Below are 14,552 nucleotides of genomic sequence, written 5' to 3' on the forward strand. Positions count from 1 at the left end.
TCCCCATGCTACGCCACTGATTCTAGGGGTGGGGAACCTCCAGACTGGGGACCAAAAGCAACCCTCTAGTCTCTCCCCAGGCCACAACTCTCACTAGCCCTGCTTCTCATCTCAGGAATTCCCCCCTGGTTAGAATCTGTCCTTAAGCTGTGATAATATCTCTTGCTTGTCTGGATGGAGAATGGAGGTATGTGTGTGTAGAATTTAATAGGACATACTCCCAAGTGAGTGGGTTTGGAATTGAAGCCCTAATCTGCTTTCTACTATGAATCTGAAAAACCACTGGAACTCATCATTTATTATTATTCTTTTCACATGGGCATTCACTTAAGAGTTATGTTTCAGCAGAAACACAAAGAGATAGGTAATTTTCTAAATAAAATATGCACTTAATGAAATAAAGCGCTGCAATTTTTTAAAGGGCTTATTTATGGTTTGGTGGCAAGAGTTATTAATGCAGCCTAGGACACAAGGAACAAAATATCAACAGCATGTGCTAAACAGTGAGTGACGGAAATAAGATAACTTTATTCTGAACTGTGAAATCAAACTGGTGAGACGGGCTGCAATTCTAACCCCACTAACCTGGGAGTAAGCCACACTGAATTAAATGGGAATTACTTCTTATTAGATATAGTTAGAATTGCAGCCATAGAAGGCTTAGTGATGGTTCATTAGCCATTTAATTAACTTTGTCTTTAAGGTGCCACAAGACACTTCTTTGTTTTTGCTACAAAAGACTAACAAGGCTACCCCTTTGGAAATTCATTAATTTTGAAAGGGGAACACACAGTTAAGGTATTGATGACTGAGATACCGTATTTTTCCATGTATAAGATTACCTTTTTTCTGATAAATTGAGGGTCGTCTTAAACATGAGTTAATATGCTAAGTAAGCGAGGGCTGGTGCTGCGGCAGTAGCAAGGAAATGTCAGAGAGGAAGCTGCTTACCTTCTCTTACCAGCTTAGGAAGAGTATTTGGTGAGTGCCAGTATGCAGTGTACTGCGGCACTAGTTCTATCAGCCAGAGTGGGGGCTTGTCGAAAAGCTGCTCAACAGCTCAGCGAACTTACAGAAGAAGCTCAACAACTGTTGAGGGCTCCCAAAAACTGTTGAGGGGTCATGTAATACAAGTCATGTTCGTACACCTCTAGCTTAGAGTGTTGTCTGTACCTGGGCTCAAGGTTTGTTCCTCTCTGTGGCACTCATGCATTTGCACTAAGCCACGGTTTGGCTTAGCATGGTGTGCGAACTAGTCAGGATAATGGAAGCCAATATTAAACCATGGCTATTCTAGCTTGTTTGAAAGCCCTTAACCATAGTTTTCCAGCTCAGGTGTAACAAGAAGCAACTTCTTGGCTTGCTTCCTCAGCAGTGCAAAGGGAGAACCAAAGTGTCTGTGTGCAAGTGCATGAGGCTTCCACATTTCTTGGCTAGTTAAACTAAGATTTGATCATCCTAATGCAGCCATTATGTCTATCCCTGTTAAGACCTAATCATGGCTTGCAAGAAAACCCTCCAAGAAATGCATCAGAATCACATGGAGAGCAGTGGTACACATTATGGGGCTGGCGCAGAGAAAACGCCATATGGAGGCCATTCTAAGCAGCCTCTGCATCACAGGCATAATGTGCAGATCAGCCACGGGAGTTTCCAAGATTAGAGTGAAGACTAGCAGGAAGAACATAAAGTTGTACTGGGTATAAAACTCCCATGTGTGCAAGACCCAACTAGTTTCTGGGGTTTGACCATCTACTATCCCAGACATTTAAGTTTTTATCTACAAAAAGAAGGCTTTTAGAGGGGGAAAAAAAGAAAAAGAAAAGGTTTATAAAGGAGGAAAGTAAGTAGATATGTGGGAGGGCAGACAGATAATGGAAGTCTGTCTGCTTAAAGTCATAGGAAATGCTGAGTAAGCTCCTCAGAATTTGCCAGCAACCATTAACACAATAAGACTGTATCAAGGCATACCTATCTGCTCTGCCTGTCGTTTTAAAGTGTCCCTTTTGCTTTGAACATTGAAAGCAGACAGCACAGGATAAGATGCCAGGAGCCAGAGCCAATGTAAGCAATGACAAAAAAACCCCTCCTAACCTAGACACCGAAAAGCCATGCACCAAGATTCCAGACAACACAGGAAAATATAATTTCTTGTAGTTGGATTTTTTTCAGAAAGGTTAACTTCAGAAATGCACGGGCTGGCCTATTCAATGATACACATTGTAGGCAAAACAGATGAAAGAAAGCTAAACATTTTTTCAATTTAAAATAAAGTGAATTTTGACAACTACCTCATTTTCAGTTGTGTGAGTGGACTGAAAGAGCATGGCCAAGCCCTTAGAAAATACCATTGTTCTTTTACTCTGATGTATATTTCACTGTGTATGAGCTTACGGTTGAGCTGTGCAGAGCCTGAAGTGAAATATGAAGTGTAGAAATGCTTGAATGTGCTTTCCTCACATAAAAAGGAATTACTCTCTGCATTCAGTTTACTCTTGAATGATGCCAAAGCTCGATGTTTTCAGAGCCCCAGGTTACCTCCTCTCTTCTGTAAAGTGAAGCAATATGAATGCCTGGTTTGCTGAAACTGCACACCAAGGAAGTTGAGCAGGGAAGCTCAGAACTTGGCAGCATCATATCAGATGTTGACCCATGAAAGGGCCTTCTCAAAGATGGTTCTCTGTTTGTGGAATGCCCTCCCTGGTGAGGTGCATCTCTCCCCCTCATAACTGATTTTTGGGATAAATTTAAGAAACATTCCTGTTTAACAAGGCATTTGATTCCTGAGAGGTACTGCTCCTGGCAAGCTTGAAATTAGCAAATGTGAGTGCACGCAATTGCTTTAAATGTTCTAAATGTTTTTAGATGGTTTTAAATATATATATTTTTCATTTCATTTTAAATTGTATTGTTTTAACACTTTGATATTTGCTGCTCTGGGCTCCTTTGGAAGGAAGGACAGGAGAGAAATTTAAGAAATAAACAAATAAAATGTCTTGTTGTGGCAGGTAATTTCATTATCACGAGAGAGGAGGAGATACTGGGTTGCTGGTTTTAGCAGCAGCCATATACTTCCAGGGAAATCTAGTTGTGATGTGAGTCACAGTCACTCTAATTATTCTTTATCTATCAAATAATAAGTCTACATATCATAGTTGCCAAGGGAAGTTAACATCCTTGCCCAAGAACACGACACTGAGAAAACCTGGAATAACTGCAACAATATTTGCAATAGAAAGCATTTTCAACAAGGCATTTACCATAGCATTTCCCGTTCCAGCCTCTGAATCCATCTCTGCAAGGGACACATTGGTAAGAACCAGGACTGTTAATGCACTCTGCATCTGAACAAGTGTGTGGAATTGTGCATTCATCAATATCTTTAAAAAGAAAACAAATGAAGTTTAAGATTTTAATAATCCATAAAGCGCAAGGGAATCTTAATGCTATAATAGAATTTGGGATGGTATATTTTGAGCATTGGGTGCTACTGTCCTGAAGATGCAGATCTGAACGGAACCATTGAAGTACATGATGTGCTAGAATGCCGTGCTTGGTTAAATGATGCCTAAGGTTAAATCTCCATTCACCTATGATGCTTACTAGGTGCTCTTAGGCAAGTCCCTGTCTCTTAGCTTAACATACATTACAGAAGAGCTTTCCAAACTGTGTGTCGTGACACATTAATTTGTTGGCTGCAGTGTGTAGGTGTGCCACGCAAACACCCCCTGTTCTCCTCCCGGCGTTGGAAAGGGGCTAGTTTAACCTCCGGTTTGTGGGCAAAACTGAATTACTGTGTCACAAAATTATGCCTGTCTAAAAAGTGTGTCACCAACATGAAAAGTTTGGAAAGCTACCTTACAGGGCTGTTGTAAAATTAAAAACACTGCTATGAACTCCTTGGAAAGGAGGGCAAGAGGTAAAAAAATCGGGAAATAAACACCTGATATATTTTAACTAATGATTAGACATATTTTTAAATAATCTTGATAACGTAGGCAAAGATCCTAAGCTTATTTATTTGGAAACATGTTCCATTGGGTAAACGGGTTTCGTTTTCAAGCTAAAATCTAAACATTTGAAACCACCTTATCACAACAAATTTAATATTTATATAAGCAACCACAGAGTTAGGGATATGACAATTTTGGGGTTTTGAAAGATCCCTGGTATACAGATTTTATTTTTTTAAATAAAGCCAATGAAAACATAGATGTATAATAAATTATCAATGCGAAAAGTAAAACATGTGTCTGGAATAAGCTATATAAAAATACATACAAATCTAAAATTATGAATGGTGCCCTGCAGCTATCTTACACAGCTTCTTGAAATGTAATCTAAACTATCCACATAGTTTGCTGTAGTAATGAACATAAAGGAAATATGGAACATTCCTTTCCTTTTCTTCTACTGTATCAAATAGCTGTATCTTGACAGGTGAATATCCTTATCTGACTTATCAGAAATTTCCTACTTGCAAAGGAAGAATCAACAATTTCATTCTCTCTTCCTCATCTCCACTTAATGTGAAGATCATTTGGGACCAAGGGACTGATTACACATGGCATATATTTGCATACAACATAAAGTTAGAGCACTAGACACTGCCTGAAGACTTTGGGCTTACAGCCTCATGACCTGTTATGCTTGCAATAGGTAGAACAAACTCCAAATAATGCTAACTGAGGGAAGAGGGAGATAGGACACTTCAGGCTCCATTTGCCCAAGGTCTCACATAGTTGTGAAAGGGAGGTAGGAAGGAGGCTGGGTCAGCTCTTGAGAGTGGAGCTATTTCCCAGGATTGTAGGCTAACCCAGCAAAACTAAAGGTGTCTACTATGGGTGACCACTTCCCATCAGCCTCTTCTCACAAGGAGAATGGATTGTTACCCATCAGGCATAGCCTTGACTTCAGTGGTACCAAGGGGACATTACAGCTGGTCCAGCCTCTCCCCAAGATTCTTGTAGGAAACCACCAGCTCCACTCTGATGGTATTGGTGGATTATTATTATCAATTGTTTTATTGATGTTGTCTTTCAATCAAGCCATGGCCTGTTTGATCCCATTTATTCGGGACTCTGCTTCTTTCTTTCTTTCGCTGCAAATTCTGTTGTGAAAAATATGCATAATTTTCACACCCTTGACACCTATGAGCACCAAATTGTGAAATCCATATCTAAAGCCATCTTTTAATTTTTTAAAAAATGAACATAAACCCAGTAATTCTTATACTAGCAAAAGCTGGAGCTGAGAGACTGCAGAAGAATATGCTAGCTTAAAAAAGGCATATTCTGATTGAAGGTGACAGGTATGAAAACAGAGTACAAAGACACTGATGATTAAGTAGGAGTAACTGGATATCATTTTAATTCATGAATGAATTTATGTTGATTTTTATTTTTTAACTCAAGGGGATATTCAGGCCAAAACCTAACTTCATATGCGTTGTAAGTTAGACGTGCTGGGACGTTTTGTTCTATAAAACGGTGGATTTTTGCCAATATTTTATTCCAAACCACAAGTGGATTCCTTTGTAACAAGTGAAGTGATGAACTTCATTGTCAATGGCAATTTTTATAAATAATTTCAATAGAACAAATTTACAGATAAAGTAGATAGCGAGGTTTCCAACTTTAATTTTAATAATTTCCAATTTTAAAATTGAAGCTCTTACACTCCCCCCCCCCCATTTTTTAGGAAGGGAACCTTCTATCGCTGAAGTTTAGCAACAGGGTTGGTTTGCTGTCCATGCTGATTTTGCCAGGTCATTTGGAACAGTGGCACACAGTATGGGAACCAGCACTATCCTCATCTGGTTTATTACTCACAGGAGTGTCACTGAGGAGTCACTAGCAGGCAAGCTGATACTAGCAGACCCTTGTCTGTAAATACCCACTTTTAAGAAAAAGCAGCTCCACATTTTATGCTGCAGTCATATTTACCACAGTTGTTCCTGAAGCAAGTATGTAAACTGTGAATTATGATTACTAAATGATCATGACAACAACAAGACCACCAACCTTCAACAGGAATTCCCAGGGTGGTGAACAATTTACAATAAAACAGAGAATAAAATGTCAACAACTATACCAAATAACATTTATCCTGAACAACAACATTATAACTAACAAGCAGTAGGAACAGCAGCAGCAGCAGCAGCACAGAACATAACCATAAAGCACAACCATCTCTTTAACCTCTGATGTCTAGGCAGAACAAACAGCTGGCGATGAAAAGGCACCAATGAAGGGAACAGAAATATCCAAAGGGAAGAAATTCCCGTGATATATCTATATCTTTAAAGTCTTGACACATATGCACAGGTGTTTACGGATGCATACCTGACATTCGTTCATGTTTTGTATGTTTGCTGTGAAGAAACCCTGGTTTACCCATTGGAAACACAATTTATATGTAAAGATGAAGAGAGACAGTAGAGCTCAATGAAAGGATAGGGTAGGTTATGGATTCTTGGATCATCAGTCCTGAGTCTACCATGTTAGTGTCCTCAAATGCATAAACATTGCTCTCTATGGCATAACTTCCTCGGATGGCTTTTCTAAAGGAATTAAGAAAACTAATAATAATGTCTGTGGATGATTATTCCAACATTTCAGAGTGACAACCTACCTTCACACTGGCCTCTCCTGTTCATACGGAATCCAGTGTCACAAGCACATATGTATGAACCAATGGTATTTATACAGCGTCCTTCCCCACAGGTGTGAGATCCAGAACATTCATCAACATCTAGAAACCAAAATGAATACAAAAGTTAAATATGTACTGTAAATACACTAGTCTTCCTTTTCTTTTTAAGAATACACACATTTACAGAGGATGAAAGTCAACATCATTCTAATATGATTGTTCAATCAGTGCAAGCATTCCTAGTTGCCAGCTGCAATTATCTCCTTTCTCTTCCCCTTGCACACAATTGTAAGGGTGCTCCCAACACTAGTGGAACCCTTGCACAAGTTTCTGTTAGTGGACTGGGTTAGCTGAATCTGCCCAGAATTCTTATTCTTAGGGCCATGTAAATTGTTAATTTTATCACTCCCAAGACTGGCTGCTTACTTGCATAAATAGACTATTAGCTGGGGAGTTCACAGATCTTAGCTGCAACAACTACAACCTGTAATGTCAATATTCTTGCTTTAGTAATTGCAGGTGTTACTAGGACTGAGTTTATTTGCTTACTAATATTTACTGTCCTTCAGTCATGCCCTGACCATGTAAGAGGGCCATTTGTCCAGCCACCTTCCAGCAGAGACTTTGTATTTGGGTGCCCTGCTACAATACCTCTAAGAATGCTCTATGGAACATAGGTAGCCACCTTGTACCAAGTGAAACTACTAGCTCAGTACTGTCTACAGCAGGACAGGCAACATGGCAGCCTCCAGATGTTGCTGGACTACATATCCCATCATCCCCAACCATCAGCCATAATATGAACTAAATTCTGATGGCTGGTTGCCATGATTTGAAAAGCAGAAGGCCTTACAGTAGGCCATACACTGAGTTCCTGAACAGCAGTCATAGACTGCTACCCATTTAATCTGTGGATACAAACTTGATAAAAGTTCTCCATGTAAGTGTATCTCCAGGAACAGTCACAGCAAATCACACAAACAATACCATGAATGTTCAAAATGGTCCTACGTTAACATTTGATAGACTTTCTTTAGTGTCACATTTGAGAGGGGCCAATTACAGAGCTGTTTTGGTTGCTAATGATCTATGTGAAATCTATTCTCATGCATGGAAGAGAGAGAAAAAACCTATCCTCTAAACATATTTTACGACTTCAGCTCTTACAGCAACATTATATTTTCAAGGAAGTATAACTGCACAAATAAATAATTTTAGGAAGACAGAATGAGTAATGACTTGCCCTCTGTAATGGTGGTCAATTTTTATTAAGAAATACTCTATGAACAAAAAGAGCAACCTAAGCATTAAGCACCCAGTCCAGTGCTTGTGTAAATCAATGTAAGTAGTTTTCCAATGACCTTAACGGATTTCAAACTCCAACTCTTAGCTATTAGCCCCAAGTATTAAGAGCTTGTTTCATAAAGCACAGTAGTTACCAACACAGTCTGTTCCTTGTTCACTGGCCATGAACCCTGCCTGGCAAATGCATAGGAAGCTTCCTTCTGTATTTTCACAACGCCCAAGGGAGCAGAGATGGGGAGCCTGAGTACATTCATTAATATCTGTTAAAGAAATAAAAACGAAGATTGAAAAAGTAGTACTCTGTCATGACCATCACTTCACTTCGCCCAATATACACAAGACACTAAAATGAAAGACAGACTCTATTAGTACAGACAGATTTGTTTCCACGGAGGTGAACAATAAAGATTTGGTATAAAATTCTGATTCAAAAAGCAGACTTATTGGCTTAAAGTTTCAGAGTATTACTTTATACCAACTTTCAGAGTATTACTTTTCCTTGAAGGAAGGAACTATACTTACTTGTAATAAGTGATCTTTCAGAGAGAACTTATGCATTTATGTATATGGGAGTCAAATACTATATGCCAGCAGATTCTGGAACCTCTCAGAACCAGGGCTAGTGAAGGGCGCTCCTTCTCTTTACACAGTTTTAAAATGGGGCAATATAAAGAAGCCTAGCAGACATTCAGTTCCTTGCAATACCTATCATAAAATTTCATGCACTCCTGTTAGGATTCCAAAGCACAGTCTACGAGGAGGGAAAATATAAAGACTCCTTGAAGCACCTAAGTTTTCTTAATTTACAAGCGCCATCCTTTGTGCATGCACGATGATTTAGAACACGTTGTGTGCCAAGATACATTTAGGTAGTGTACAGTTCAGGGATGGAGACCATGTGACTTCTGGGCTGCATCAACAGAAGTATAGTGTCCTGATCAAGGCAATTAATAGTACCACTCTATGCTGCCTTGCTCAGATGACATCTGGAGTACAGTGTCCAGTTTGGGGTGCCACAATTTAATAAGGATATTGACAAGTGCAGAAGAAGGAGACTAAGGCGATCAAGGGTCTGGAAAACAAGCCTTATGAGGAACAGTTGAGGGAGTTGGGTACGTTTAGCTTTGACAGTGAGAAGAGCCATCTTCAAATATCTCAAGGGCTGTCACATAGAAGAGGATGTGAGCTTGTTTTCTCCTGCTCTAGAGGCTAGGACCCAAATAAATAGCTTCAAGTTACAAGAAAGGAGATTACTATCAGAAAGAAGAACTTTCTGGAATGGTCTCTCTCAGGAAGTGGAATGGTCTCTCTCAGGAAGTGTGCACTTGTCGACTCTTCTTCCTTGGAGGTTTTTAAGCAGTGGTTGGATGGCACCTGTCACATATACTTTAGTTAAGATCCCTGCATCGCAGGGGGTTGGACTAAATGACCCTTGTGGTCCCTTCCAACTCTACAGTTCTATGATTCTATGTTTCTGGACTCCCATCAGCTCCAGTCGGTGTGGCCAATAGTCAGGAATGATGGCAGTTGTAGTCCAACAACCTCTGAAGGGCCCCATTTCCTCATACCTGGTACAAAAGAGCTGCAAAGTTCTATGAGAACAAGGGAGATCTTTTAAAAAACGTATTTTGACCAAGATTGAGGGCCAAAAAGGGAAGAAGCCATTCTTATTTACCATAGTTGTTTCATACAAATTACAGGTTATATTTCTTCAGATCCTTCACTCACTGATCAGTTTAGCAAAGGCAAAGAAAATTTCTCATACCAGAACATTTTGTTTGTTGATCATTAAGCTTGTATCCATCATTGCAGAAACAGGTGTATCCCACAGGCAAATTAACACAATGTCCTGCTCCACAAATATCTGGGTTCACTGTGCACTCGTTGATTTCTAAATAGAAAGAAAAACATACCTGGAGCAGGCCATTTAAAACATTTGCATAAGTCCACTACTATTCTCAATTTAAAAAGGAAGAAAAACCATTCAGAGTGGCTGGGGCAACTGAGTCAGATGGGTGGGGTACAAATAATAAAATTATTATTTCAGCCTCTTGTTATCCAACCCAGTGGCTGTGGAGCAAGAAGCCAGTACAAAGTTTCTATGAAACAATTCTTAAAATAAACAGCCTGACATACACCCTACAAAAGCTTGCCCTTCCGTTCCCTATATTTACATACTACATACTACCCTAATGCATCTGGAAATCAAGTGAAAGGAAGAGGCCTGTAAACATGCAAGAAATGTTTGACAGAGACCCAGGATGGCCTCTTAACTTCCTAACTGACTCAAAGCTAGATCCATATGAAACTGCAGCTCAAGGATCTCCTCAGTTAATGGGTCAACATGTGCTGTGTACACTGTTTTCTTCTTTGGAATAGTAATGAGGAATTTGTAAGTGAACTGAAGCATGGTTTTAATCTTTATAGAAAAAAAGAAACCCCTGGTAGTTATGTCAAATGTTGATGCACGTATTGTAAGCATCTTCCACCTTCTCATCTCAGGGTTAAGACTGGAGCGTGCCAAACCTTCAGGGCTCAAGGGCTGACATTCTGGGTGAGTCGTCCCATGTTAAAAAGCCACACACATTATCCCCCGAGTTTTATCAACCTAAGTCTTTATATTAAAAGTTCCTAATGGTGCTGGTCCACCAGTTGCTTCCAGGGGCAAGCTTGACTTCATCCACAGGCTATTCTCTAGGCAATAGTTACTTCACAACTCCTGAAAGCAGAAGCAGAACTCATTCAGTTAAGGGGAGTCAGCCCTGACTCACCTTGGAAGAAAAGAACCAGGGACACCAGCAGGGACTTTGTCTACTAAAGCCTGAGAACATTTTGCTTGCATAACCAACCAATATTTTAGATGCTAGGAAGTCAAACTTCCCTGCTGCAATGTGATTTGTGATTAAGAAGTGGAAGTGGAAGCACAAGAAGTGTCTCAATACAACTCAATACAACTTAAAGATGAAGTTGGCAGTTATTTCCATGCAGCCACTATGGTGGATTCTGGGACACCAAGCAACTTTATTCACATTGACTTTGTGGTTTAGAACTCCATCCTTCTCAACCCTACAGCAAAAGCAGTAAAAAGGGACACTGAGATCTGTGGAGGTTGGGGACTGAACCCCTTAATTTGCCTGATGCCAGGCCCGGTAATTAAGTCAAAAGGATATGCAATGTTTGCTAATAATGCACACACTGTAGAAACATTTTTAATATGCACCACAGCATTTAGGTAGATAACCAAGGGCATAGGAAGTTCCATCCTTTACATTTTCTGTACAATGTCTGCCTCCAAAAATTGCCTTCTGGAACCTATTCAATACTGAAAGTGGCTTCATATTAAAATGCACAGTCCTAGATGCTGAGAGAAGTTATGGCACTGAAATGAATACTGATTATACAATTTGCCCAGACAACTATCACAGAATATGAAGTAGTGGGACCTGTAATAATAATAATAATAATAATAATAATCATCATCATCTTTTACTACAGCCCTTTTACTGATACACAGAATAGCACCTGTCATTTATCTCATCCGTCCTAAAAAGGATTCTGTTAACTGGCCCAAAGGATCACCCAGCAAGCACATAGCTTAATGTGCTAGGATAACAATGTAATCTATTAATAGCATATGCATTTCTTTTAAAAAAAGAAAGCAACTGTTTATTAGGCAAACTTGACCTCAAATGGAATACTGATGGATGTTGCAAAGATTCAACAAATATAGAACATTCAGAGACATAGAGATAAACATTGAATTTAGAAATTGCAGGGTATGCTGGAATATATCAGTAAGTTTATAGCAAACTACACAGCTGGTAGTACTTAACTAAGAAAAGCCCTTTGCAAAGATAAATTGAAGCCAGAGTATTAAAGAAAGTTCCAGAGCCTGGAGAATATAGAAATATCATCACTACTGTTGAAATTCTTTGATCCGCTGGAAAGGGTTGATCAAAATTTTCCTCACAGATGCTCTGGAGGAGAGACATTAATAAGATGCTATGCTACATGGCTATATTGCATACCACTCCTTAGAAACAAGTGTGCGCACTAGGGGTAGAAAACTTAACATTTGTGACGTTTAAACACAGAACTATAACAGAATTCCTGAATAAATGTAGCAATCATAGAAAAAGAGGTGTGGTTCTCTTGTGGATCAGGAAATGGTTAAGTTTCAGGAAGCAGGCGGTAGGAATAAAGAGACAGTTCTCTAAGGAAGAAGGCAGAAAGTGCCAAGGTCTGGCATTGGAAACTGTGCTTTTTAACTTGTTCATAAACAACTTAGACCTAGGAGTGAGCAGTAAGATGGCCAAGGTAATAATAAAATGATAGTAAGTTGTCCAGGGTTGTTGAAACAAAAGAAAAAGAATTCTGAAGAACTCCAAAAGAACCTCTTCAAACTTAGTGAAATGGCAGTAAAATGTCAAATGCAATTCAATGTAAACAAGTGTAAAATGATGCATACTGGGGGCGGGGGGGGGGATCTTAATTTCACATACACGCTCATGGGGCCTGAACAGGTGGTGGAGGATCAGGAACAAGACCTTGGAGTCAATGAAGATGTTGACTCAGGGTGCAATAGCTATTGAAAAGGCAAATTCCATGCTCGGGATCATTAGGAAAGGAATTTTAAATAAAACTGTCAATCTCTTGGAGGTGAATCCTGGAAACCTGCTCACTGCTAGGCTTTTCCTACCTAGCCTGGAAAGGTGGGACCCTAGCCCTACAAAAGCTGAGGGAGTATGTTCCTCAAAGAATGGCTCCCCCACACAACCCAGTTCTAGATCAGATTCTGGAAACGATCCCCAAATTATTATTTTCATTAGGCACCTTTAGAAATCAATGCAATTTTCTCAAGTTTTTATTATGGAATATGGGTAAATTCACAAGATCGCTCACCATGTCATGTCTGTGTCTTTTCACATGCTTTTAAGGGGGATATGCGTTAATGCACCGCTTATAGAAAAAGGCATTTTAAGAGCTTTGGGGAGGCATATTTGAATAAAGTATGCGTCCTGAAATGTAATGTGCCTGTATGTGGAGCTGACCAGAAACTGTCCCCACATGAATACAGAAAAAATGTAGTTGAACCATGGTATACAAACCTGCAAATACACTCCAACTGAGGGAATGCAGGAAGCAGGTGGGTGGAATCCTTTCGACTTCTCTATTTTATATACACAACGTAAGTCAACTGCGAACTGCATGCCGTCCATATGACCAGACTTGCTGAAAATAACATACAATTCCACCCTCTTAAACTGAACATTTTTGGCACTGAATTTTCCTGTGTTCTGCTGCTCTATTCTTCCTGTTTGACGCTCTAATAGCCCTCAGTTATTTGGGAGTATGCACCCATTTCTACCTCCAGCCATTATTTTGTGGGGAAAGTATGCATCATACCTGTAACTTGAGTTGGTGCTATTACTTGACTAGCACTTGAAGTAGACACATCTGGGCCAACTTCTACAGGCACAGGAGGAGAGGTCTTTTCAACTACTACTGTGCAAAAGAAAAGAGAAAATTATTTACGTATGAGGAAGGCAAGTTTTAAAATACGTGCATGGCTTAATGAACTAATCATTAATGGAAAACTGTAGTAAGGGTCTCTTTATATGTTTCTAGGTGGTGCATGTTACAGACTCCCATTGTGTATCTTCTAAAATCCTGAATTTTGAAGAAATGGCACATCTTCCTTTAGTTGCTAGTGCCTTTTGCTCCCCACAAAACATTCCCAGAGTGCATGTGTTGTTATAAGGAGATGCTCAATACTGTTATACGCTTTAGTCTTACCAAGCAGCAAACACATGAACATCTGCTAAATTACTCAAAACAATTTCTTATTTTGAACACTGACTAACAGTCTGACCTATTTGTTACTCTGGTGCAGAAGAAAGAAATATGGAACTGTGTAAAACTAATAAAGCAAGTATAGTGACGAAACTTCACTGTCTAAGCATCACTGAATGAGATGTTTGAAATACACGAGGGATTGTGGGACCACTTTTGGAAAATTTGTTCCCACCTCAATTCACTTTTTGGTGCCTAAGTTAAGTGTCTACCACATTCAGGAAGATGAAAAGGACTTCCAAACCATTCTCCATTTCAATTAAATCTATTTCTCTTACACTTCAACATATGCCCCTCCATAAAAATTTTGCACATAAAAATTCATGGGCACAATTAACCAAGCACAGCTGCTGTACAACCTCCATTGAATTCAGTAGACTCATTAGCAATCCAAAGATTCGTGGGTTTCATGGGTTCATTGCTCACTGGCTAAGTAGAGAGTACTTTATCACACTGTGTTGCACACAGTGAACAGTTTTGCAGTCATTTCCCTTCTTCAGCCTGCCTCAGGCATAATGATGGAAGAGATAACAGTGCAGATGTAACCATTGTAAGGAGATCAGGAGCGTGGCATGGGATTGCATGCTCCTCCTCCCCTTTGCCAGAGCAAATTACCCCCTCCCTTCCTTGGATATATACATAATATATCTCCTTTCAGTAGAATACTCTCATGCCAGCTAATAAAAAAATAAAATCAATGAAAGAGCACCAAAACAACATAACACAACAAAAACACACAT

General features: G+C 39.5%; 1 protein-coding gene across 1 annotated transcript in view; it reads right to left on the reverse strand.

Annotated features, from left to right (window-relative positions):
- Nucleotides 1-14,552, reverse strand: part of LTBP1 (latent transforming growth factor beta binding protein 1) — a 186,046-nt gene that overhangs the window by 46,645 nt on the left and 124,849 nt on the right. Inside the window, 5 exon segments of the mRNA XM_082216221.1 lie at nucleotides 3,261-3,380; nucleotides 6,634-6,753; nucleotides 8,094-8,219; nucleotides 9,725-9,850; nucleotides 13,366-13,464. Of these exon segments, the coding sequence (XP_082072347.1) occupies nucleotides 3,261-3,380; nucleotides 6,634-6,753; nucleotides 8,094-8,219; nucleotides 9,725-9,850; nucleotides 13,366-13,464 (591 nt within the window).

This window comes from Podarcis vaucheri, assembly GCF_965113315.1.
Source record: "Podarcis vaucheri genome assembly, chromosome: 3".
Classification (NCBI taxonomy): Eukaryota; Metazoa; Chordata; class Lepidosauria; order Squamata; family Lacertidae; genus Podarcis; species Podarcis vaucheri.